This window comes from Podarcis muralis, chromosome 4, assembly GCF_964188315.1.
Source record: "Podarcis muralis chromosome 4, rPodMur119.hap1.1, whole genome shotgun sequence".
Classification (NCBI taxonomy): Eukaryota; Metazoa; Chordata; class Lepidosauria; order Squamata; family Lacertidae; genus Podarcis; species Podarcis muralis.
The window spans coordinates 59,777,109-59,801,815 of record NC_135658.1 but is presented as its reverse complement, the minus strand read 5'-3'; the positions used below and the strand labels follow the sequence as shown (position 1 = coordinate 59,801,815).

The following is a 24,707-nucleotide window of genomic DNA, read 5'->3' as shown; positions in this document are numbered from 1 at the left end:
AGATCTCTATCCTTGGTACTAGAGATGTCAGTCATAGTGGGAAGTGCAAATGCTTATTTCTTCCTCTATACTTTTTGAAACCATGCCTCTGGATTAAAAACATCACATCAAAACTAGTAGCTTGTCCTGATAAAATCTAAGCAAATTCATCCTGCATCTCTCCAAGAGAAGAGGAATCTACCTAGCCAGAAGATGATAGAAAGTAGAGGATATGAACATGCCCAAATATACAATATTACGTTTCAAAATCACAACCTCCCACTCTCTCACTGCATGGTGAACAGCCTTGCATATGTTTTGCTGTAGCAGAATGGGCAATGTAAAAATCAAAAAGAACATTAGAGCGCATTTGCTGGACTGCACCATCTAGTTCAGCATTCTATAAGCAACAATGGCCAGACATATGCCCAAGCATGAAGGCAACGGCTCATTCACTGTCTGTTCCCAGCGTGATCATGGCTAATAGCTATCTTCCATGAACCCATTTGATCCTTTTGAAAATAATATTTACTCCTTCATTAGGGTCCTTGAAGTTTGCATTATGACCTAATGAAGGATCATGGTCGGCTTTCCTGCTTGCATGTTAATGGACAAACCAGCTACTTATCTGTGATTTAGTAACCAAATAAGGCTGCAATCCTAACTCTATTTACCTGGAAGCAAGCCCCTTTCAATTCAATACAACTTAAATCTGAGTAGATATATTAGGGAACCTCCAGCCCACAGATCTGATTAGGCCCACCAGGCACCCCCATTTGGCCCATAAGGCTGTTTCGGCCAAGCCACATGCACATGCCCTCCACCTGATGCCATATATGATGTCAGGTGTGGGGCAGGTAAATATATGGTTGTGCCAAAAAGGGAGATGCAGGCACTGCCTATCGGCTGGTTGGCAACACTTGCAAAACCCTGTGTTGTATGTGGCACTTGGAAGCCCCAATAATCAGTTGATTGCTGGGGCTTCAAAGCTCTTCCTCTCTGCAAGCACCAATTGCCAGGTGACTGCTGGGACCTCAAAGTGCCCTGCACAGCTCTCTGCAAAACCAGCTGCTTCTCAGTGCTCACAGAAAGCTATGTCTGATACTACCCCACGTGAAAGTCTCTTGGCTTATGATGTCTTCAGCAATGTTCATGTGTCAGCAAATTTCAAATGTCACATTTCAGAAAATCTGCAGTAATAAAGTCCCATGTGAGGACTAAGCATGTGAATTGGGTTGAAGACGAAGAGGGAAATAAACTCTTATACGGACAATGGTACATAGCCTACAGATTTCCAGAGGTCTGTAGAAGAGGGCAATGCAGAAGATTAAGGTGCCTCAAATCTACAGCAGCCCACAGTATACAGAATGCATACTGCCTTTTCTAAAAGATGAACGCACTTGCCATTTAGCTTTTCTTTTACCCTTGTGTGAGCAAATACAAACTTCACACTTTTTACGAAGTGTTAGCAACACTATGTGGGATCTTGAAACAATCATAAGCATGCTGCCACAGAAACTGAAGACAATATAATAAGTTACAGTAGATGGTGCTAGACAGGTGCAAAAGATTCAAGACAGTCATTTGAGGATACCTGCAAGATTTGCCCTTAAGCTAAGCGGTTTAGAAAATGTGCAATTTAGATTTATCTGTTCAGGAGGGAGATTCAGATAAAACAGTTGAGCTGGTGAGATGATTAAAGACAAACCCCTATATTTAGATAATGCTCAGATTATTACCTTATCTGACGCAATGAAGGGTACAAGCCCCAACCCCACAAAGCTCAACGCTGTAGGTGTAAGTATAGGTGAAAATGACATGCATAAAAGATGCTGATTCAAGATTCAAGTCAATCCTCCATTGTGGTCCCTCTGTTTAGCACTGGGAGGTGAGGGACAATAAATTGTCCCGTTTATTGACACGTATCAAGCTATTCCTATTTTCAAAACACAGTAGCTTGAATAATTCCAATAAGGAAAAAGCCCCACATCAGTGTAAAATCTCTTGTCAGTTTAATGTGGATTTATAAAGTATTTTAGAATGCATGCTAGAGACTGGAAAGAGCTTAAAGGCTCTTCTGGAGTCACAGGTATTGCATTTTAATGTATACATCAGAATTTACTATATCATCTTTCAGTAATTTGCATCATCACGCCAGGAGTATGGATCTCTGTATATTAAAGAGAGACATGAAAATACCCAGGTTTATTGAGGATTATTTTGTTATGACAATAAAGTCTCTTATCACCTTAAAAGTACATCTTTTCTCTGGGTTAAAACATGTCTTCTGTTACAAATCCAGATGAGCATGTGTCATAATGGCAAGATTAACTGAATGCTGCATCTAATGAACCTTACTGTTTACATTCGGCAGCATCCAGCAAAGGCACATACTGCAGGGACACTGTAGAAAATGCTCTTTAAACCTTCAAAAGTTTATAATTGTTTTGAAAGAACCAATCCAGGTGCTGACCTGAAGAAGGTGTCATCAGATGGCCCATAGTCTGCCAATCGAAAAAATGTAAAGGCTAAAGCCCTCAAATGGACTTTTTTGTGTGGCCACTTTGAAACAAACTGTGTTCTGCAGGTGGACAGTTGCTCCACTACAATGAAATATGATGACAAAGCGAGGTCTGAAGCTTCCAAATGATATTTATTTCCATTTATCTGCAAACCTGGGGCTGGTTTATTGATTTAGCATCTCTACAACTGATCCTTCTACAAATGATTCCAGGGCAAGAACTTTAAAACAACCATTAATGATTTTTCTAAAGGCTAAGTAACAGGAATGGGGAACCCAGGTGTCGCTGGACTACAACTCCCATCATCCTGATCCTGAGCTGCTGGGGCTGCTGGGAGTTGGAATCCAACCTCTGGAGAGTCTTGGGTCCCCTCCCCCAGGGAGGGGCTAAAACATCAATAAGACTCTACAGGGCAGCAGGTGAACAAATAAAGAAAGTTATTCCAATCAGCTTTAAACCTCATCCCGCAGAAAGCCTGGACAAAGAGGCAGCATGCCTTTCAGCATTACCTTGCTTTTTGTCTGGTCTGGTGTAGCTGTGCATTGTGTATGAAAATCTGCTATTTCTGGTGCTCCCATATTAACATAATGTTATGTTTTTAGGTGTTGCAAGGGCAGTAGGTCTTTATCTAAAGAGATGTGAGTCTGCTTGGTTTCCTTTAATCTTTTAAGCATTGTGGAATTGCATATCACAATCTCATCTGTACTTAAAGAAGCAAGAACAGCATGTAGAGACTATTGAGCTTCATGTATCAAATTCTCAGGGTTATACAATCCTGCAAAGTGTAACCAAGCAAAAAACACAACGCCAATAAACCAGGCCAAGAGAAGGGACAAAGAGTTGCTCTACCATATGTTTGCGTGATTTCTATGCAGTACTAAGGCAGAGAGAGAAATTTGCTTCTGTTCAAATCGATACACTTTAGGATGTGGCAATACCACATCCACAAAGATGCCTACAGATTATGGTGGTATAAGATGGAACACTTTCCAGTTTCAATAAGTACTGTTAAAGAGCAGAAACTAAATCACAATGGATTGGCATAATAAAACTACAGTGCTAAATGTTTCGCCATATTTGCCCAGCAGGAGGCTCTCTTGCTACACGCTGCATGAGGCAATTCTCCTCCTGGACTAAGGCACTCAGTCATAATCAGGAAGTAGAAGGCAAGAATGTGACGATCACGCTAGCACTCAGGATGACATGGTATTAGAGGCAGTGAATCGTTTTTTTCCAGCCTAGACGAATTACTCAGGATCATTTAGTCCTCTAACACCAACTCATTTACCAATTCACAAGTTATCCAATAAGAGGAGAGAGAGGAAAGCTCTTCCTTTAAAATCTTTACACAAATCCCTTCCTCCCAACTCAGAATTCATAAAGGTACCAAAACAGAAATCAAAAGCCAGAAACAAAAGTAGCATAATTGTACTCACTATAATGCTGTGCAAAAATTTTCTTCTGTGTTGGTTTCCCCCCCTGTTAATGAGAGAAGAAAATGCATTAAAAAGTAAAAGGTAAGGTAAAGGACCTTTACCTAAACTGCATTAGAAAGTGATTAAAGGAGGAGAAAGTGTCAGTGAAATTCTCATCGGGTTAGGGTGGGTATTGCTATAAGTACTTTAGCTTTGAGGTGGCTAAATGGTTTAGTGAGTGCCTTTATTTCATTCTTCAAGTCATCTCTCCAGAGATCTGCATTCTGCGATCTTCCCAAATGCCTGCTGTTTCTGAGAGGCTGCCTTCCACACACCAGACATCTGGTTGTTTTATTGTGAAATCTTTACTTTTAAAGAAATAAGTAAAAAAAAAACAAAGAAAGGGTAAAAGATATAATTTAATCTGTTCAAAGAACAGTTTAATCTAACACATTGTACTCAGACATAAATCCCATTGAATTGAATGGTGATTACTCCCAGGTAAGTGGGTGTAGGATTGCAGTCTAAAACTGCTCTGTACAGTGGTACCTCGGGTTAAGTACTTAATTCATTCCAGAGGTCCATTCTTAACCTGAAACTGCTCTTAACCTGAAGCACCACTTTAGCTAATGGGGCCTCCTGCTGCCACTGCGCCGCCAGAGCACGATTTCTGTTCTCATCCTGAAGCAAAGTTCTTAATTTGAAGCACTATTTCTGGGTTAGCGGAGTCTGTAACCTGAAGCATATGTAACCTGAAGCATATGTAACCTGAGGTACCACTGTACTTAGTATCTGTGTATTGGCTGAGCAAAAATGATTTATACATGTTCCCCATTTATTTGTTTTAATCCCCATAGCTTCAATCCACAAATGCTTACATCAGTGCTTATCACTAAACTTATGACAGCTCTTGGGGACAGCAAGGAAGACTGGGTTGAATGCCTCTGTCTCCCAAGCAGTTTGTTGACATTGTTCTGAAGATACGTGCAGACCAGCATGGATTACGGTGTGTGCAATTCTATGTAATGGGTGCAGGATTTATTTTCTACACAGTACCACACATCTCATTTTGTGTGTGTGCATCCAGCAAGGCGATCTGTATCTTGAATGTGGCTTCTGCATACAGATTGCCCTTGCAGGGCTGGGCTGCATGGTCTATAGGTTTGGACTATAGGTTTCCCATAAAATCTGCATCTCTGGGCCAAATGAAACCACCTTAGATGTGGCCTGCATATATACCTGACTAGCACTCACCTTAGATGTGGCCTGCATATATAACTGACTAGCACTGAGGCTTGCAAAAGAAAAATAAATTAAAGACATAGGTCCATTTTCTTGGAAGATGGCAAATCCAGCATATGGACATTTCCATCTTTATTTTCATGTGGTAAGGCATTTATACAAAATCATGACACTATCAGGGAAAACAGTATTTTTGAGACAGTTCCTGTATCATACAATGTCAGGGATTTTATTACAGGGACTACACCTCACCATGAAAGTGAGGTGGTGGAATCACAGTATAGACTACAACACCTCAAACTTAAATGCATAAATTTGTTCCTCCAAGTGGAGAGTGTAAGGGCTGTGTGACAAAGGACAAAGAGCTGACTTGGTCAATGGTATTATAAGGAACTTGAACGCCACAGGCTTGGAAAGGAGGAGGAACCCTTCTCCTGAGCAACAACAAGCCCAGCAGCTGGGGAGTTAATACATTTCCTTCCCCAGGCCCTCCCACTGCCTTATCAGTTTTACAAACTTAACACACCCCTGCAGTGGTGCTGATGCCTCCCACCAATTGCATGAGAGAAACACAGCCCTTCTCTGTTTCCACAAGGTTCCTGAGTGGGAGGAAGGGACAAGTTGTTGCAAGGGCATCCTACAGTATTTCACTCCAAAGGCCTTTGATGCCTCATCTGATTCATTGTGAGCTTCCCAAAAATGACTTGTATCAATTTAATCAAGTTTAACTTGCAAGACATCCTCTAAGTCTAAAAGAATGCTTGGAAGTGTAGCTTGCTCAAGAGGCTGAACGTTCTGTTTCAGCGCCCTCACAAGACTATAGTACTCAAGGTTCTGTGAAGAGACACAGTCATGGGCATAGCCGGGGGGGGGGGGGGGATGAAGGGGCAGCTGTCCCCTCTAAATGAATAAAAATCAATAAAAATACATAGCAAACTGAGGTTCTGCCCCCCCCCCCACAAAAGGCCTGCCCCCCAACAAAAATCCTAGCTACGCACATGGACACAGTGACTATTAAACCAGTTGAAGTCTGCAGTGTAGATACATGTTGTTAACAGTCACCAAGAAACATAATCAGCAACCCCTAACGTGGGCAACCAAATGGCAAGCTTAAAGGTACTAGCCGGGGTATCCAACATAATGTCCTCAAGAAGTTGTTAGACTACAACTCCCATTAGCCCCAGCCAGCACTGCCAATGGTAAGGGGATGATGGAAGTTGTAGTCCTACAACACCTGGCTCCTAAGGTGGAAGAAAAAGACTCTATAATGTACAGTTTTAGGCGGCAAACCTATATACACTTCCCTGGGTATAGGTCCAGCTGAACTCAAGAAGACTTACTTCTGAGGAGACATGTATAGCAATGTGCTGTTAGACTAGAACAGAAAAAGGTCAAGAACGTCAAGTGAGGATAATGCTAACAGTGGTGAGTGGTTTGCAAAAAGAGGAAGGGATAAAAGTACATTGCAAACCTTTAAGGAAGGGAAGGGTGTGAACTGAACAAAATGCTACTTTTGGAGGCTCCTACATAGATAACAGAAATTGAAGTCAGAGAGAAAAGGAGGTTCACATTTAGTTTCTGTTCTTCTCACACTCTGCAGATTTACAAGTCTGTAAAATATAGATAAGTGAAGAAAGTTACACTTAATGACCACTGCTTCTCAACAGGGAAGATGGGCCTCATTCGGAAAAAATCAATCTGGGTTTCTTGGCCTTCTTTTCAGGCTTCTTTGAGCCTTGTGTCATATTTCCAGGGGGGAAAAGTGTTTTCTTTACTTGAGGGCTCATTTTTTCCTTACAGGTGTCACTGCCATAGTATGTGTAGGAAAGCTTTTAAAAAGGAAAGAAGAAAAAAATCTATAACTACCTTTAATTTCGAAGTGGCACTGGCAGGCATTGCTATCTAAGCTTTTGACGATAAAGCTTTGCTCAAACACACACATTCCTCACCCAGTTTTTTGGGCGGTGGGAGTGGTAACTAGACTTTAAGGAACAAGGCATTTGAGTAAAGGGTGTCAGGAAAATAAAGGGAGTGCAGGGCAGCATTTGACAAAATAGGTAGCTTCTTCCTAACAATTATGTTTAGAATAAGGAAAGACATAGGTTCTAGCTACCCAGAGACAAATTATAATATAACCTGCCTTTTATAAAGTGTCCATTTGCAATCAAAGGCTAATAGGTTGATACCTGACCATTGCCTAATAGACTGTACACTATTCTATTTCAGTTCCTCATTTATTACAAATTATTTCTTTATTAATCCACCCTGAATCTATTTCCTCCCCCCCCCCACCTGATTCAACAATAACAGAATACTTGTGTGAACAGCATTATAGAGTCAGCAGCTGTGAACTTGAAAAGCAGAGAAGCTACTGTAATCCCTTCAGATCACAGCCCCTAATACAGTACTGTTTCTTAGCACAATATTCAACTTTTTGTTTAGGTCCGAGACCCACCTGTAGCCCATACATGCCTTTGTGGACATTTCTTAATATTTTACCAAAGGTTTAGATGGTAGCTGGCTGCTGTTGGGACCCACAATAGGTAGGCCACAAGTCTAACTCACACATTTTAAGACTAGTGGGTTTGTTACCTCAGGGAGGCTCCTTTTGTATTCACTGCAATGGAACATTCTGGGCACATGAAGCCACAACACACACTCTCTCAGAGCTGTTTAGAGCCAGGGAATTGCCTCCATCCCCTTGTGCAGTATTATGGGTTGGCTGCACGCCTCTAGTACCTCTGAAGAGGAACCTACACAAGGAAGCTGTGTGGGCTAGTTCCTTTTAGGATATTGCAAACAGGTGTTGTCAGCTGGCTGCAGAAGAGAGTGTGCCCTGAGCCATAAAGGGCACTCTTCTTTTTGACATAGGGGTTAACACTTGCATAACGCTACTCATTTCTTAGGTACGGTGTTTGTGCAGGAAGTTCCTATGCAGACAGGCCTTCAGTATATCCTTCAGTACCTGCGCTTTAGTCATTAACAAAACATCACGCTTCAAAGTCTTCCCTCTAAAAACAATCTCTGGGGAATGCCATGCTTCATCTGGTAATGAATACGTGAGCTTCCTCACTGCTTTCCCCAAAGAACTGCTGTTAAAAGATAAATGAATGGTAAAGAATGTTGACATTGGGACACAGATTACTCTTTGCACAACTATAGGAGGGCAGCAAGCGGGCATCAGAGCCTCCACAAAATCTTTGTACGTGCTGATTTTCATATCAGAAACATATGTTTGCAACTTTTGTTCTTTTTCAGAATTAGGAAACTAACCAAATTCAAGTCCCTTTTGATGATGTGCAGATTTAAGCTATGTGCTGCTTAGGGGGGGAAATAACATGATATAAGGAATTAGACAAAATAAAGTCCTGACTGTTTCCCTCTCTAAGCCTCTATGCTGATTTTCATAAACCATCACATACATATAATGAAGCTATATATTACATCTGTACCTATTTTGCTACATTTGTTGCTATATATATATATATATATATATATATATATATATATAGGGTTAAGAAAACTGCATGGGTATGTGTGGGTGGGTGTCTAGTAGGCAGCTAGGGGGAGAAAATAAAAAATATTTATACTAGTATAGTAATTCTTAAACAGTCATTACATAGAAGAAAACACAGCCAGAATATGATGTTCCCTCTTCTGTGTCAGTAGTATGACCTAACATTTTTCATGTGTTGAAAGATTTCTTACAACTTCTGGCAATTTGCTGCTAAAGATGTATTGTTTACTCTCAACTATGTGTCATTGCACAATTCCAACTGAATTCTCTTGTGATTTACCATTGAATTATTTCCCTGCTTTTTCCAGTTTATTATTTTTTCTATTAGACTTATTACACAAAATCTACAATACCCCCCTCCTGGAAGAAAATGGGCACAAATAAAAGGGCATACTGCACTGGGAAGTTTCTTTACTCAAGCCCTGTTATAATGAAATAACAGCACTAGTAATGGTAATAATACCATTTAATATATATGCATTACATGGTTTAATTGTATTGGGCTGTGTGTAACCCACCTTGGGCTTCCATGGTGAAGGCCAAGTTATAAATGCCTATGAACGAACTAATAAAATCAGCCCTGGAAGGGACTTATAACAAACGGAATACACAATGCACGAACATATGCCAGCAGTTCCCATTTATTTCAATGGAGCTTGCGCAGGAGAACTTCCCATCGGATAATTTACGCCTACAGCAACTGTTCCCACCATAATCGTTTACATTTGCAGATGCACTGACTCTGCTTTAGATAACGCAAGCCAGCATTTATGCCAGCTGTATTTTTGTGGGTATTGATTTATGTGAGGGTGTATAATGATGAAATGAGTCTAGGAGGCTGTAAGTAATATAAGAGGTTTATTCCCGTTCCTTTCTTACAGAGGAAGCGCGGTAAGAGTGTGCGGGAAATAAGGGCCCATTATGTCCCGGTGCCTTGGCTTATTGTGGTTTATAGGTTGCCAGGGCAACACACTCAGCTACCATTCCCTTCCCCTCCCCGCCACGAGACCCTCATGCTGCTCTTTCAGCTGCCACTCCTTTGTTGCCACGGGCGCTGGAGCAGAAAGAGAATGCGAGCGTTGTTTCTGATTGGGCCTCGCCGAGCCTTGCTTATTAGCATATGAGGACGGAGTATGACAGGCAGGACGAGAGCCGATTGGCTGAGGCTGGAGGTGAGGCTGTGGGGTGATCCCGGCAGGCCGCTAGGCTCTCGGACTTGAGCTCCGGGAGGCCGCGCGCGAGGCTCTAGGGCGCGCGCGCGCTCGTGCTCGAGTGTCCTCCTTTACCCCTCGCGGCGTCGCGCGCCGATCCGTGTCAGCTTCGTACTGCTCCCGTCTCCTTTTTTGTCCTTCCGACGGGGCTTCCAGACGGCGCGCCGCGTGTGTGCAGCTTTGGGGAGCACGCGGGACCGGCGTGTCCAGTTTGGCCGAGGGTGGTGTTCACGCAGCCGAGGCGTGGAAAACCACCGAGTGCACGCCCAGTTGTACATGATTCAGGCTTGCCGGGATCTTCCCGTCGTAGAAAGTCGAGGCAGATGTACTTGGCAGCCCTCCCAAATGTGAAATAAGAAGCCAAGTTAGGCTGCCAATAAGATACAAATAGAAACTAAAAGCACAATTTCAACCCAGTGGGTAAGAAAGGGATCGGACGAAATTTGCTCGCCATTTTCCCCCAGATTGGGGTGGGGACGTTACAAACAACCTTCCTTTTATAGGGAGAATGACGACCCAAAAAAACAACAACAACCCCGGGGTGTTTGTATTCTATCGTTTCTTCCATCTGGGCTCGAGAAGTAACTTTGCCCTCATGCAGGTTTCCCAAAGAGTATTAAGTCCCACTGAACTAAGTGGGGCTTGCTTCCAAGTAAATATGGATGTATGAGAAAATGTACATCTCTCTCCACACCCCTACTGTCTGCTAACTGACTGCAACCGATATTTCTTGCCATGGAAAACCTGATAGTCTAATAATAATTCTCTGCTCCCTACAATCAGCAACCTACAACCAGGGTTGATGGGGGAATTTAAAGCTGCTGGGCCTGCAAGAAACAAAACTAGGATGGGGAAGTTGTGGCCCTTCAGATGCTGCTGGACTACAACTCCCATCACCCCAGGCTATTAGTTATGCTAACTCCAAAAACAAGGGTGGGAGCTCCCATTCCCCATCCCTGGACTATAAGAATATAGTGGAATTTGCACTTAACTTGTTTTTTTCTATTGTAAGCCACCCTGTGACCTTACAGTGAAGAACAGATAAGAGATGAAATAAACAAAGCCCTGCCTGCAAGCAACCAGAGACTTCTTTCATATTTTCTTGTCTGGGGATGAAAAGTCAATGTTGGTGCATTTTGCACTCTTTCACCCCAAATCTTTCCTCTGGGAGATGGAAGCAGCTGGGGATTATTTTGATCCAGCAAATGGCTCAGTGGGAAAGGGTCAGAGCTTTCCTGAGACCGGGGTGGGGGGAGAGAGAGTCTTGTTAGACTAAAGTTAGAAACTCAAACAAAAAAAGCAGTTGGTCCCTAGCGAGGTCCCCAGTCGGCTGCCCCACCCATTGCTCCAGCCTAGAAAGGGTTAAGTGGCTCCTCAGAGCTGTCTCCACATTTCCATTAAGAATGAAACAAAACAAACAAACAAAACCGCCCACTGACTGCTCAGCATTTCCCTGCCTCTTATCTGGATTGATCCCAGGAAAGAAAAATAAACTGAATTCTGTTTCTGGAGACTCCTTTTTTGTGATAGGAAATTGTGGAGGAACAGCAAGCTGGCCTTTTGTCTGGGATTAAAGGACATCTTTACTTCTGAAATGTTTGGGGCTCAGTCTGGTGCAGTAATGGCCTCTCACTACTCCAAAGTCATCGTCACTCAGCTGGGCTTAATGGCATGCTCCACCAGGGCAGACCCAGCTATGAGGTGGAGTACTGCTGCCAGCATCAGTGCCAATTTCAGGCAAGAAAATGCCAGAAATCAGGGTGATCTCCCCCAAAACTGATGCTGATTTCTGGCACCACTTCTCCATCACTGGGATCACACAGCCGGTCATAGCAGCAGAGTAGGTGGTGCAGGAGTGCTAGGTATGGTGCCTCAAGCGGTGAAAAAGGAAGTGCCACCCCGCTACTGCTGTTGCTGCCACCACCACCAGTGCTGCCATACCTGCTGCTGCCACTGCCACTGCCACCCACACAGTACGCCCTGCCACATACCCACTCCTGGCAGAGAAGCAGCACCGCCATCAGCACTCATTTGAGGCGAGTTCTCACTCAAAATAATGCAACATCTTGGAAGAAGTAGGCAGGGCCTCTGTGGGGGTGCATCTTGGGGGCATTCACCACCTGAGGCTACAGCTGACCAGGTTGAGAGTGTGCATATGAATCAGTGCTGGATTACCAAATGGGCAAAGTAGGCACTGGCCAATGGGCCCCACACCCCATGACAATGGAACAAAATAATATTGATATGATCTTAAAATAACATTACAATCAAACTTTCTTAGTTCAATTTTATCCTGCCTAGGGGCCTCCACAGGGTTTAATCTGGCACTGATATGACTTTCCTTATCCACCAGCTACCTTTTACTTTCATGCCAGCACCAACCAGGATACTGCCTTAAGAGGAAGCAGAGACCTAAGAGGACAGGGTCCAACCCGTAAAAGCCACCCCTGCTTTGTTTTGCGGACTTCTACCCTCTGCCACTGCATGGAGGCCTGGTGGGGCCCTCTGCCACCACAGGAAAGCCAAAGGAGACTTGCTGCTGCCACGGCCTGGCCCCTCAAGATTGGGGGGCACTCAGCCCTGTCCTCACATATGCCCCCCCCATAGAGTTGGTGGCGTGCTTCTGTGCCAGGGGTGGATATGTGGCGGGGCACTTCCTATTTCACCACTTGAGACAAAAGAAGTACAGTGGTACCCCGAGTTACATAAGCTTCAGGTTACAGACTCCGCTAACCCAGAAATAGTACCTCGGGTTAAGAACTTTGCTTCAGGATAAGAACAGAAATCACGCAGCGGCGGTGCGGCAGCAGCAGGAGGCCCCATTAGCTAAAGTGGTGCTTCAGGTTAAGAACAGTTTCAGGTTAAGAACGGATCTCCAGAACGAATTAAGTACGTAACCAGAGGTACCACTGTACTATCCTGTCACTCCTGCCCCCACCTGCACCCCCAACTCTACTGCTAGTGTGATCTGCAGCATCATATGAGCAAATTACTAGGGCGTGAGGTCCCTTTGGCCCCCCAGTAAAATATTTGGGGGGCTGCCCCGTCAGTTGATGGGCATTGCCATTCAAATAGTGTGTGCACCCCGCATCATGTCATTGATTTCGGGTGATATCACCCTGTCGCTGACTTGGAGCATGATCTCGCCCCAAATCGGCGCCGATGCCTAGCACCGCTTCTCCGCTGCTGGCGGTGGAGCCCCCTTCGCCCCAGATACGAGCTGGGCCTCTCGGAGCTGCCTTCTTTTCCTTTGGTCTCCTCGTGGGGTGTGGGGCTATGCTCGACCATTTCCCTTCCCCCGGCTGCCACTAGCAGTCGCCGGGTACGCGCAGCGCCCTCCCTCCCTCCTGGGTGCCGGGAGAGAGGCGGAGCCGCCGCCGCCTCGTCCCCGGTGTTACATGTGGTCACTCGGACTGAGGCGCCTCCTCCGCCCCGCTTCACTGCAAGGGGGTGGCCCTTGGAAACACCTTGTTTTAACATACACGCTATAAATACGACTGGCTCAGAGCATGGGAGCAGAGCTAGAAGCGAGACACCGGGACGCTCACAGAACCGGCCAGACGCAGCCAGTGTGAGCCGCCGCTCCGAGCCCGGTGAGTGAGTGGGGAGGCGGCGGCGCGCTGCCCTACGCACCTCGGCTCGGCTTTGTTCATTTGCCGGCTTGCAGGCGACAGCTGTGCGCCCCTGGGTGCCTTGTTTCTGGGGCTGGGTCAGGGCGACGGGGCGGGGAAGGGAAGGGGGCTCGGCCACGGCTGACGAGCCGAGCTTCCTCAATCCAGCTCAGTCTTTTTTCTTTTTACTGAGTGCCCGGGGGGACGGGAAGGCAGTTCCCTTTAGGCGGGAGGAAACCCGGAGTGAGCCGCGGTCGGCTTCCTCTGGCAGGCTCGCCTGTGTCGGTATGCAAGTGGCTGGGGTGGGTCTGGCGGGAAAGGGGTCTGCAACGGAAACAAACGAGGGAAGAGGATGCCGAGTTTCCAGCTTCTCCGGATGGGAGCCTATTGCCAACTCTACCGAGGGCAGACGGCAGTTCTCCAGGCTCTTTGCTTCTGCTCAGGAGCACTTTCCATTAGCTCAGAGGTTTTCAGAGCGGAGATCTAGAGCCGCGGAAGTACTTGCATTGATGGGATCTGGCGGGTGGGTGGGGGCAGGGAGACGCTTATTCAAGTGGTTTCCTCGCCTACATCCCATTTTCTCTCCTGGATGGAATAAGATCTGGGTTTGAACGCAGCTCTAAACGTTAAGAAGGTGGGGGGCGGAACACAAAGCAAGCTTGGGGTCAGAAGAGGCTGAGGCATAAAGAGAGGCTTGGAGCTGGGCGGGAAGCGGAGGGAGGCTTGCTGCTGCTGCTGCTGAGGGTTTGGGGCAAGGCACGGGGCTGGTCCTAATCGCCATCTTTTGTTCTCTTTCGCAGCCACTCCTTGCAGCAGAGGCTTTCTTGCTTCCAGCCGGCAACTATTTACTGGACAAGGGAAGCTGGGCGGAAAGACGGCTTCGTCCTTGGCAAAGAGATCCCTTGCGCCAGGGGGAGAAAGAGCCGGCACGCTCGCTTTTTTTCTCTGAGAAAGGAAACCAAAGGCGGGAAAGGAAAGCAGCAACTTTTCATCAGTTTGGCGCTTTTTTCAACTCGGGCCTCGCCTTGATCCCATCCGAGCAGCTGCCCCTGCTCCCCGAAGTCTTGCTCGGCGCCCTTTTCCTCCTGCGACAGCAGCAGCCCAGCAGCCCGCCTTGCCCTGCCGCGCCTCCGCCAGCCGCCAGGATGATGCAGATCTGCGAGTCGTACAGCCAAAAGCACTCGCTCTTCAACGCCATGAACCGCTTCATCGGGGCCGTCAACAACATGGATCAGACGGTGATGGTGCCCAGCCTGCTGCGGGACGTGCCCCTCTTGCTGGAGGAGCTGGACGCGGGCGGCGGGGAGCGGGAGGCCTCGCTGACTCCCAACGGCGGCGCCTACTGCTCCTGCAGAGACATGTACAGCCACTACGTGCTGCTCAAGTCCATCCGCAACGACATCGAGTGGGGCGTGCTGCAGCAGGCGAGCGAGGAGGCCGCGAGCCGCAAGAAGGACAAGCTGAACGGGGGGCCCGGCGCCGTGGACATTAGCCGAGGGCTCCCCGAGGACGAGGAGGTGGAAGAGGACCTGGAGAAGCAGTTTCACTACCACTTGAGCGGACTGCACACGGTGCTTTCCAAACTGACTCGCAAGGCCAACGTGCTCACCAACCGGTACAAGCAGGAGATCGGAGGCAATAACTGGGGACACTGAGCCCGGGAGGGGGAGGACGCGGCCAGCCTGCCTGCCTGCCTGCCGGGGTGAGAAAGTCAGAGGACGTTTGAGTTTGTAAAGGGCTAGGGAAGAACGTGTGTGTTTGTGTGTGCTGAGTGCGAGAGAAGCAAATGCTCTTAGGTGGCTTTGTAACTGGAGCAGAGAAGGAGCATCTCGGGGGCCAGTGGCGAGCATAACAGCAGATGTAAAATTGTATGTGTCTAGGAGAGAAGAATGTGAGGGCGGAAGGGACTGGCTTTCTTGCTAGGCATAACCTAGTGGGGTTTTACTGTTGGCAACGCTGAACATCCATGGAGGCGGGGTGATGAATCTCTGCCTGGTGTAGCAGGCATAACCAGGTAGTCGAGTATAATATTTCCAGATTCTGAGGACTCTGAATGATGTACAGTGGCCCAGGCCAGTTACTGAAAGAGTGTGTTTGTAATCACTGGAAAACTGTGTGTGCACGCACATGTGTGGTGGCGGCAATAGTAGTGGCGATTGCATCACTTCTTTCATGTTTTGCACTACTTTTGTAACGTTAATATATATGTATATAAAGTCTTAAGAATTCTCTTTGCATGCTCCTAGATCTGCAGGCGTCTTATTTTTTACCAACGCACAAGGATGTACATTCATTACTATTAATTAAACTTTTTTTTTTACAAGCGAGGTGAACAGTTATTGTTCTCCTTTAAGTAAAGTTACTTACCTTTCTACATTACATTGAACTGGTCTATATGAGGCTGCAATTGTGCTACTTAAGAACTATTTATACTCAGTTGCAGAGGATGGAACCAGTTAACTAATGTGCACCCCAATTTCAATGGAAAGATAAAAGGGTCTCATTGTTGTACATGCATTGAAGATTTATTTAAAACTTTTTTTATTCAGATGTAGAGTATATTCTAAAATAAATAAGCAAATATATTGACTAAGATGGACTTCACTGGTTTTTATGTTGTGCCTCTACTAGAATTTAATGCTAACATCTATTTTGCAACACACAAACTGCATATGAAATGATTCTTGACATTATCTTTTTTGGAGGGGTGGGGGGTATGCTTGATCTAGTTCACTACAGGGCTGACAGGCCTGTATTCCCCACTCTCCCCCTGTGGTGCACAGGGACAGGCCCATACTTATTTTGTACATTTATATCCTGGAACACAAATGTCATACAAGGGGTTCTTAGGATCTCTGCCATCCATTCAGTAACCACATCCAGACTTGCTTTGCTTCCAGGCCATCCCCTCACTCAAGAGGGTATGAACTCACAGCTCTATTATGCCCTGCTATGCGTGGGCAATGTGCCCACTGTATATTGAACTGAGCCCTTTTAAAACCAGAGACAGTTTTCTTATGGACTTCAGTGAGAGGTAGATTGCACGACAGTGCAAGTTAACTATCCATCTCAGGGAGTTGCCTTTCAAAGCAACATATAGTTAATTTAAAAGAACCTCAACAAGTAGAAACCATGTTCTCTTAGCTCTTCTTCAAGTTGCCTTTACAATTCAACACCTACAGTGAGTGCAAGATATTTATATGGATGCAGGTCAATCTTTTAAACCTAGTTATTTAAGTACCTTAAGACTTGGTAACTACTAATCAGATTTAAGTTACTTAACTCTGCAAGTTATTTATGTTGTGACATGGATGCTTCTAGACTGTTCTTGGAATCAACAGCTTCATTCTGTGGTATTTTCTAGTTTAAATTCAGGTATGCTTGGCAGGGGGTTGGACTCGATGGCCCTTGTGGTCTATTCCAACTCTATGATTCTATTCTATGATTCTATGCTATCTTGGAGTCTGAACCAATGTTTTCCTATTTTTTCAGAACATATACATAAAGTGCATTGTGGTTATATTCATATGCACCCAGCCTAATCTGGAGTCCTCTTAAACCTACTTTTAACAACAGAGTAGTTGTTTGGTCATTTCAGCAATACCATTTTAAACAAACAAACAAAAAAGCCATATAATGATGTAAACCCTTTAAAGATGCGGATGCATTTTATAGATTCAGATCTGAAAATTCCTTTGGGCTTTGTTTCAACTTTTTGACAATAATATGCTAATGCAAAAGCATTTCTGGCTGTTCTGGGCTATATCTTTGAGGGAAGTGGAAAAATAGAAAAGGTACATAATCCTGCTGAAGCTAAGCACTCTTACATGAGTAAAAATGATATAATTGCTCTTAAAATGGTTTTAAAAATATTGTGTCTCTTTTATAATAAAATGGCTTAAACTGAAATCTTATTTTAAGGTTACAATCCTATGTCTCCTCATCCAGAATTTATCCCAATATAATCAATGGTGCTTAATTTTGAGTAGACAAGTGCAGAATTTTTTCTTTTTAAAAAATGACTTTATAACTGGAAAAAATGTCGCTATTAAATCTTTTAGATCTGATGGCAGCCACCAGAGGTGGAATGGATGGCCTTACTCTATTTTTAAAATTCATACAATTTTTGAAAGTTTTTAATTAATATTATAGTCAAACCAAGATTTTAACAGTTTTTATGGAATTCACTTTTATTTTAATATGTCTTCAACTTTGCTTTTTTAAAGTCAACATGTACTTTAATAATCCTGTCAGCAACAATGCAGACTTGTTTTTGTTTTGTTTTTTTACACTACCCTCAGCAACCTTGGACAGTTAGGGATTGAGCAGGGCCAACTGTCACCTGTTCTGGGTACTCTATGCTGGTCAGCACGCTATTTAAAATTTCCCACCATGCATTGGAGCACTGTGGGAAGTTTTAATGACAACCTATTTATATTTCCCACAATGCCCTGACACAGTTACTTTAGAAGTTCCAGGACATTGTGGGAAATTAGAAATGGTAGGTCATAGTCATCTGCCACTGGTCTCAAGTAGCACTGGCCTGGTTGGGAAGCACTGACCTGGAAGTTGACCCTCAGAGGGCACTTAGTTGAGAGCACCCCCAAATCTGGAGTTAGTTCAGTTCCTGGGAATTCTTAACTTAGTCTTCAACTCTCTACAGTTTTCCAACAGTAAGTCCTCTGAACTCAATGAGACCTGGGAGTAGACATGGATGGGAATGCACCACGAGGAAAACATCATAGGAACATGGGGAGCTGCTTCTTGCCAGGCTAGACTATTTCTTCATTTTGTTCAGCATTGTCTACTCTGACAGGCAATGCTCTCCTGGGTCAAAAGCAGAGGTCTTTCCTATTACCTGGGATACCTCCTGTATGTAGATGATGTTTACCACCAAGCTATTGTCCCTCTCCCTAAGCTAGATATGCGAGGTGTTTAGTTTGCAGAATGTCAGCCATGATGCCATTGCATTCTTTTCTACCTGAATCATTTTTAAGAAGTCAAAGAAAGTGATTTTAGTTCATTAAGATACTTTTCTGCATACCATGCTAACATTGTTATTAATGGGTTCAACTAGTAATTGCATCACTAATGCCATAGTAGATGTTTCTCCCTGAAGTTAGATCTCATGAAACATTCCAACACTGGCTAGAGATGAAACAGAGATACTTTACTTTATCAGGAGTTTCCATATTTACATTTTTCTAAGCTGCCTTCAATCGTAACAGGCCCCCTCCCTGCTGGCTACTCAGCTTGCTGCTTGCTACATCCTATGCAAATCAAATAAAAATTTTCCTCGGCCTTCTGATGATTTTGTCAACCTAGTTACTTGCTTTTTAATTTCCTGTTGTCTTTACTTGAGAGTAAAAACCTACCTTATCTTGGCCAGTGGTTTAGACTACTGCCAATAATAAACATTTGCTGCCACTGTAGTCTTATGATTCAAAAGCCAGAATTTAATACACTTAGGGCAGTTTCCAGCTAACGCATTCTGTCAGTGCAAGGATTTCTGCTTGTGCAATGGAACTTCCCTCCCCCATTCACATGTGTTTTGGACCTCCCCAAATCTGCTCTATAGAAAACCCAATAACAGATTTAGGGGATGCATAGGTGGAGGAGAGAGGGAAATCTCCATTGCGCAAGCAGAAATCTTTGCACTGATAGAACATGTTACTACATTGTATAGTTGCAATCCTAATCCATTACTTGGTAAAAAGTCTAATTGAAGTCAACAGCAAATACTTCTGAATAGACATAGTTAGGCTTGTTCTGTTAGGGAAAAATACCTGGTGTGTTGGCAGCCCTTTTTAAAGAAAGTTCCTAAGCAAATGCTCTTGGTAAGTTCAATTCATAAGAATATGGGTGTAAACAAATAGCCAATTAGTCAAGCTTCGGATTAAATGAGAGGTTTGCTATAGAGAAGATGCAATTAGGAATAGCATTTAAAGAAAAGATATAACTGCAGTATTTTGCCAAATGCTTTGCTACGTTGCCTGGAGAAGATGAAATAACAGGCAGGGTCCAACAGACCCATACTGTTCTTTTTGTTTCAACCTGTTGCAAAGACTCAGTGAAACTGGGCAGCTTCAGACAAACCACATGCTTCATCCAGGCATCAGGAAGCAGATCTGACTAGTGAAAGAGTGAATGGAACTTTCTGGGAGACTTTTCACACTTCCATTTTATAGAGGAAGTCAGTAACTATTGGCAAAAGGCATCCACATCTTAGCCAAGTTGGAACAATGAATGCTGACAAGACATCAAAAGGGATGTTAAAATGTGTGGTTTTTTAAAGAGCCAATTGATGCAGGACAATGTTGGTCTTCCAGGCCACAAATGTCTAGCATGCATGAAGGGAAATACGAAGGCAGACAGGCAGACATTCCACATCTTGATCTTCCCCAGTATGTGACTGGAAAATGAACTGTACACGCTTCGCAAGTAGGGTTAGCCAATCTGTAAACTTGGCTATTTGAAATGGAGTATAAAAAAAATGTAAGAGCTCTGCTGGATCAAACCAAAGGCCCATGTAGTCCAATACATCAGAGTGGCCAGCCAGATGTTCATGGGAAGTACACAAGCAAGACAGCAAGACTCAAGTGTGATAGCAGTGGCCATTTGTGATTCCCACCAAGTGGTATTCAGAGGCATACTGCTGCCTGTGACAGCATCCAAGCCCTTATGTTGGGTAGACATTGATAGCCTTATTGTCTATGAAATGTCACAGCCGCATCATGCACTTAAAGCACATAGCTTCCCTGAAAGAATCCTGGGAACTGTAGCTTGCTAAGGGGGCTGGGAGTTGTAGTTTTGTGTAGGAGTGAACTATATTTCCCAAGAGTCTTTGGGGGAAGCCAAGTTCTTTAAACATATGGTGTGGGTGTGTCTGATCCTCTTTTAGAGCCATCCATGTTTGTGACCAGTGGCTCCTTTGGGAGTGAGCTCCATAGTTTATCCAAGAGCTGCATGAAGGAGTAATATATTTTGCATGCCTTGAATCTTACAACACTCAGCTAGATGGCCTCGGGTTCTAGTACTATGAAAGAGGGAGAAAAAAATTCTATCCTTAGTTTCCACACCATAAATATGGGCTGTGTTAATAGGAGCTGGAATGGCAAGGTTAGGCAGTCTAGCAATCTGGATGATGTCAGTCACATCTTTGACACCCTGTGAAGCTCAGCCAGGTTTCTGGTATTGTAGAGAGGTATCATAGGTGCAAGCTATCTTGTTACATCTTCATTTTATGCTTCTTCCTAAGTTCCCTCCTTCCCCAGTCAGTTAGACTTCCAGCATCCAGAGTCAATGGATAACTGAGCCGAGGCATCAGTTTACTATTTCAGATTAATGATTCACCAGCATAGTATCCTTTTATAAAGCCTGCTCTTCCAGATGCATTTTCCCATAGTGAGTTGTGTGTTCTTCAAAATGCTTGATTTGTGAGGGAAATGGCATTGTGTACTGTAGATGGCTTATGCCAGGCACCCCCAAACTCGACCCTCCAGCTGTTTTGGGACTACAGCTCCCATCATCCCTAGCTAACAGGACCAGTGGTCATGGATGATGAGAACTGTAGTCCCAAAACAGCTGGAGGGACGAGTTGGGGGATGCCTGGCTTACACTTTCTGAAACTGACAATGACCACAAAGGACACTGTCACCAGCTACTTGTAGCTGCTCATGTGACCCTCCTGATTTGATTTGCTCATTACATGGGAGAACACAATGCCAATTGAACGATACTCATGAGGTTCCCCATGTTATTTACACACCTGTGCTGAGGACATTAAAAGGGGTTTTGGTGCGTGTTCAAATTGGTGGCTAGCTGCTCTTGTAGTAGGGGAATGCAAACTGATTATACATGGTCAGGCCTTGCCTAGAGAAATTGCTGGAGGCTCAAGTTTCTTTAAGGCAGAGCTTTCTAAACTGTGTGTCACAACACATTAGTGTGTCAACTGCAGTGTGTAGGTGTGTTCCACAAACACTCCCCCGTGCTGCTCCTGGGGTTGGAAAGGGTTAGTTTAACCACTAGTTTGCTAGTAAAACTGAATTACTCTGTCGCAAAATGATACAAAACTGAATTCCTATGTCCAAAAAGTGTGTCAACAACTTGAAAAGTTTGGAAAGCTCTGCTTTAAGGCATTCAGAGACAATGTGGCAAATGAGAAATACGCTGCAAGTCAAGTGAAAACAAATAGGTTGCAAAACATTTATCTGGCTCTAGTTGCATTTGGGTCTCATCATACCATTGCAACTGAGAAGGTCAATGCAGCTGCAATAAATTACACATTTGATTAGGTAGGGTAAATTTTTTAAATTTGGAAGTCAGTTCAAATGTACAGTGGTACCTTGGGTTAAGAACTTAATTCGTTCTGGAGGTCTGTTCTTAACTTGAAGCTGTTCTTAACCTGAAGCACCACTTTAGCTAATGGGGCCTCCTGCTGCTGCGCCGCCGCCGGAGCACGATTTCTGTTCTCATCCTGAAGCAAAGTTCTTAACCCAAGGTAATATTTATGGGTTAGCGGAGTCTGTAACCTGAAGCGTATGTAACCCGAGGTACCACTGTAATGGCATTGGCCAGTGATTTGAGGATTTGGTGATGTGCACTCTTAAAGCCTAGTTCCCACTTAAAGATATTTGCATTTGCGAGCCTTCACTGTTACAGTGGTTTACAAGAAATTTTCAAATCATCAATAAAAAATGTTAAAAACAATTAAAAGCATTTTAAAATAATTAAAACTAACAGTAAAAGAGATTAAAACAACAGCTACGTGGCTTAATAGGCTTGATTAAACAAAAAATTCAAGCAAGCACTGAAAATAGAACAGTGAAGGTGCCTTTTTTTTGCTTTCCTCCTGTTTGGATTTTTTCTTAGGGTTTTTGTAATTCTGTATACCTTTGGGTTCCCTCAATCCTGTTGCTGCAGACCTTCAGGCAGCTGAGTTCACTATTACCCTATTTATGATGTAGATGCATAATAATCACAATTTGTCAATGTGTAGAAGATAATTATGAACCTTCTGACAAAAGTGCATTCCAGTGCAAAGGTCCTCAAGCTGTGGTCCATTCAGGTGGTCTGTCTGATTTCAATATTCATATTTACTTTTAATTGATTTTTTAATTCCTTGTATGTATTTTATTGTATTATCATTACAATTCTATGGAATACAATAACATAAAAGCAGGCAATAAAACACCATTAAAAACATACAGTATCTACCACAAAACATAACAATTGCTGTAAAAGAATCGTTAAATGGTCTGCCAAGACCAGGAGCAATTTTCAAGTGGTCCATGGGAGAAACATTTTGGGAACCACAGTTCTAGTGGCTTTTGAAGTGCTAGCAAGATATGAAAGCAACCTTGAGCAACAGGTTTGCTTGTCCTTCAAATCCTCATCCTTAGTTGTGGCAATATAATAGCTTCGTTGAAAAGATTATCATATCACAAGGAGAGGATTATAGCTTTGAGTGAAGAATGAGCCGCAGGAAGAGCAGAAGAATTTCCAGCATGTACTGATAATTCAGAGAGCTGAAATGACAGAATAGGTATATAGATATGTGTTTATTTATTACATTAACACATCGTTCCTTGAAAGAGCTCAGGGCGGCATCTTCACAATTCTGATGTAGGGTTATGCCTTGTGGCTGAATGGGAGTTTTAGCAGAGTCAAAAGCCAAGGTAAAATGGTATGTCTTCAGCATTCACCAAAAGCTGTACAATGAAGAAGCCAGATGTACTTTGGTAGAGGGTGGACAGAGAGTTCTACAACTTAGGAGCTGCCCCAGAAAATGTCCTTTTGCCACCCCCACCCCCCTGAGCTTCTGAGGGCAGTGGGACAATCAAGATCATCTGCGGATCTTACCATCTGAGGGGATCTGTAGGGAAGAAGGCAGTCTCTCACGCATTTGGGGCCTGAGTTGTTTAGGTCTGTGAACAGTAACATGAGCACCTTAAGCAGGGATTTTAATGTGAGATTTTAATGGATCTCCAGCCAGTAATCTGGCCGCTGCATTTTGGACCAGTGGAAGTTTCTGAGTTGTCTTCAAGGACAGCCCCATTTAGAGTGCATTGCAGCAATCCATTCTGGAAGTTAGCAAAGCATTGAGTACAGTGGCCAAGTCATTTCTGTCCAAAAGCGGTAGTAAGCTGGTGAACCAGCCACAGCTGGAAACAGGCACTCCTAGCCCTGAAGGCCACCTGAGCCTCCAGTGACAGTGCTGAATCCAGCACCACCACCAAGCTATGGACCTGTTCCTTCCAGGGGAGTATAACCCCATCCAGGGCAGGCCTGCTTCCCACCTTCCAGACATGAGAGCTTGGGAGACATAACAACACCTCTTTCTTTTCATGATTCAGCTTCAGTTTACTGGCCCACATCCACCCCACTATTCCTCAAGTACAGGTCTAACACACCTCAAGCCTCTCCCAGTTAGCATGGAATGGAGAGATAGAGCTGGATGTCATCTGCATACTGAGGGCACTTCACTCCAGATCTCCTGCTGACTGCTCTCAGAGGCTTCACATAGATGTTAAATAGCATGGAGGACAAGACAGAACCCTGTGGGACACCACAGGACAACTCCTACGACTGCTTTCTGCAGCAGAACCACAGAAGCACAGTGCCTGCAACCCCAACCTCTCTGAGATGCTCCAGAAGGATATGGAGTCAACAGTGTTAAAAGCAGCTGAGGAGACAGAGCAGTGTCACATTACCACCATCTCTCTCCAAAATGTCATCAACAAGGGTAATCAGGGCAGTTTCAGTGCCAAGACCAGCCTTAAAGCCAGACTGGAATAGTAAGGAGGGCATATTTCAGCTAGAATTTTTTACAATATATAATGTATTCCAGGGAGGATACCTACAAGTTATTCCCATGGCTAAAATGATAATGTTGGATGGATTACCTAGGAACTGAGGTAATCTCAACACTGAGTCTTCAGTGTTGCTTAGCAAACCTGTGACTGGCATGTGAACAAACTTGTGATTAAATCCTTTCAACATTTTGAACCACTTGGATATCTGCAAATCAAAAATCTCATGATGCATAGCAGGAAGAGTCTGGAGGATATGTGGAAAATTATATTGCAAAATGCCACGTGAGTGTTTATTGAACTCCCCCAACACATATTTGGTAAGTAGGGAATTAAACATGTTTTGTTTAGCTATTTGCAGGTTACATTTTCGTACATTTGTGGGTATCTTAAGTACCA

At 44.2% G+C, this 24,707-nt stretch overlaps 1 protein-coding gene across 1 annotated transcript; it reads left to right on the top strand.

The window, feature by feature from the left end:
- Positions 1-14,297: 14,297 nt before the first annotated feature.
- MID1IP1 (MID1 interacting protein 1) lies at positions 14,298-16,090 on the top strand. Its single transcript, XM_028727383.2, has one exon. The coding sequence runs from the start codon at positions 14,643-14,645 to the stop codon at positions 15,150-15,152; it is 510 nt and encodes a 169-aa protein (XP_028583216.2). The 5' UTR covers positions 14,298-14,642; the 3' UTR covers positions 15,153-16,090.
- Positions 16,091-24,707: the final 8,617 nt, after the last annotated feature.

What these genes read in the sequence shown, in the direction of transcription:
- MID1IP1 (XM_028727383.2), top strand. Translation starts at nt 14,643, where the DNA reads ATGATGCAGATCTGCGAGTCGTACAGCCAAAAGCACTCGCTCTTCAAC.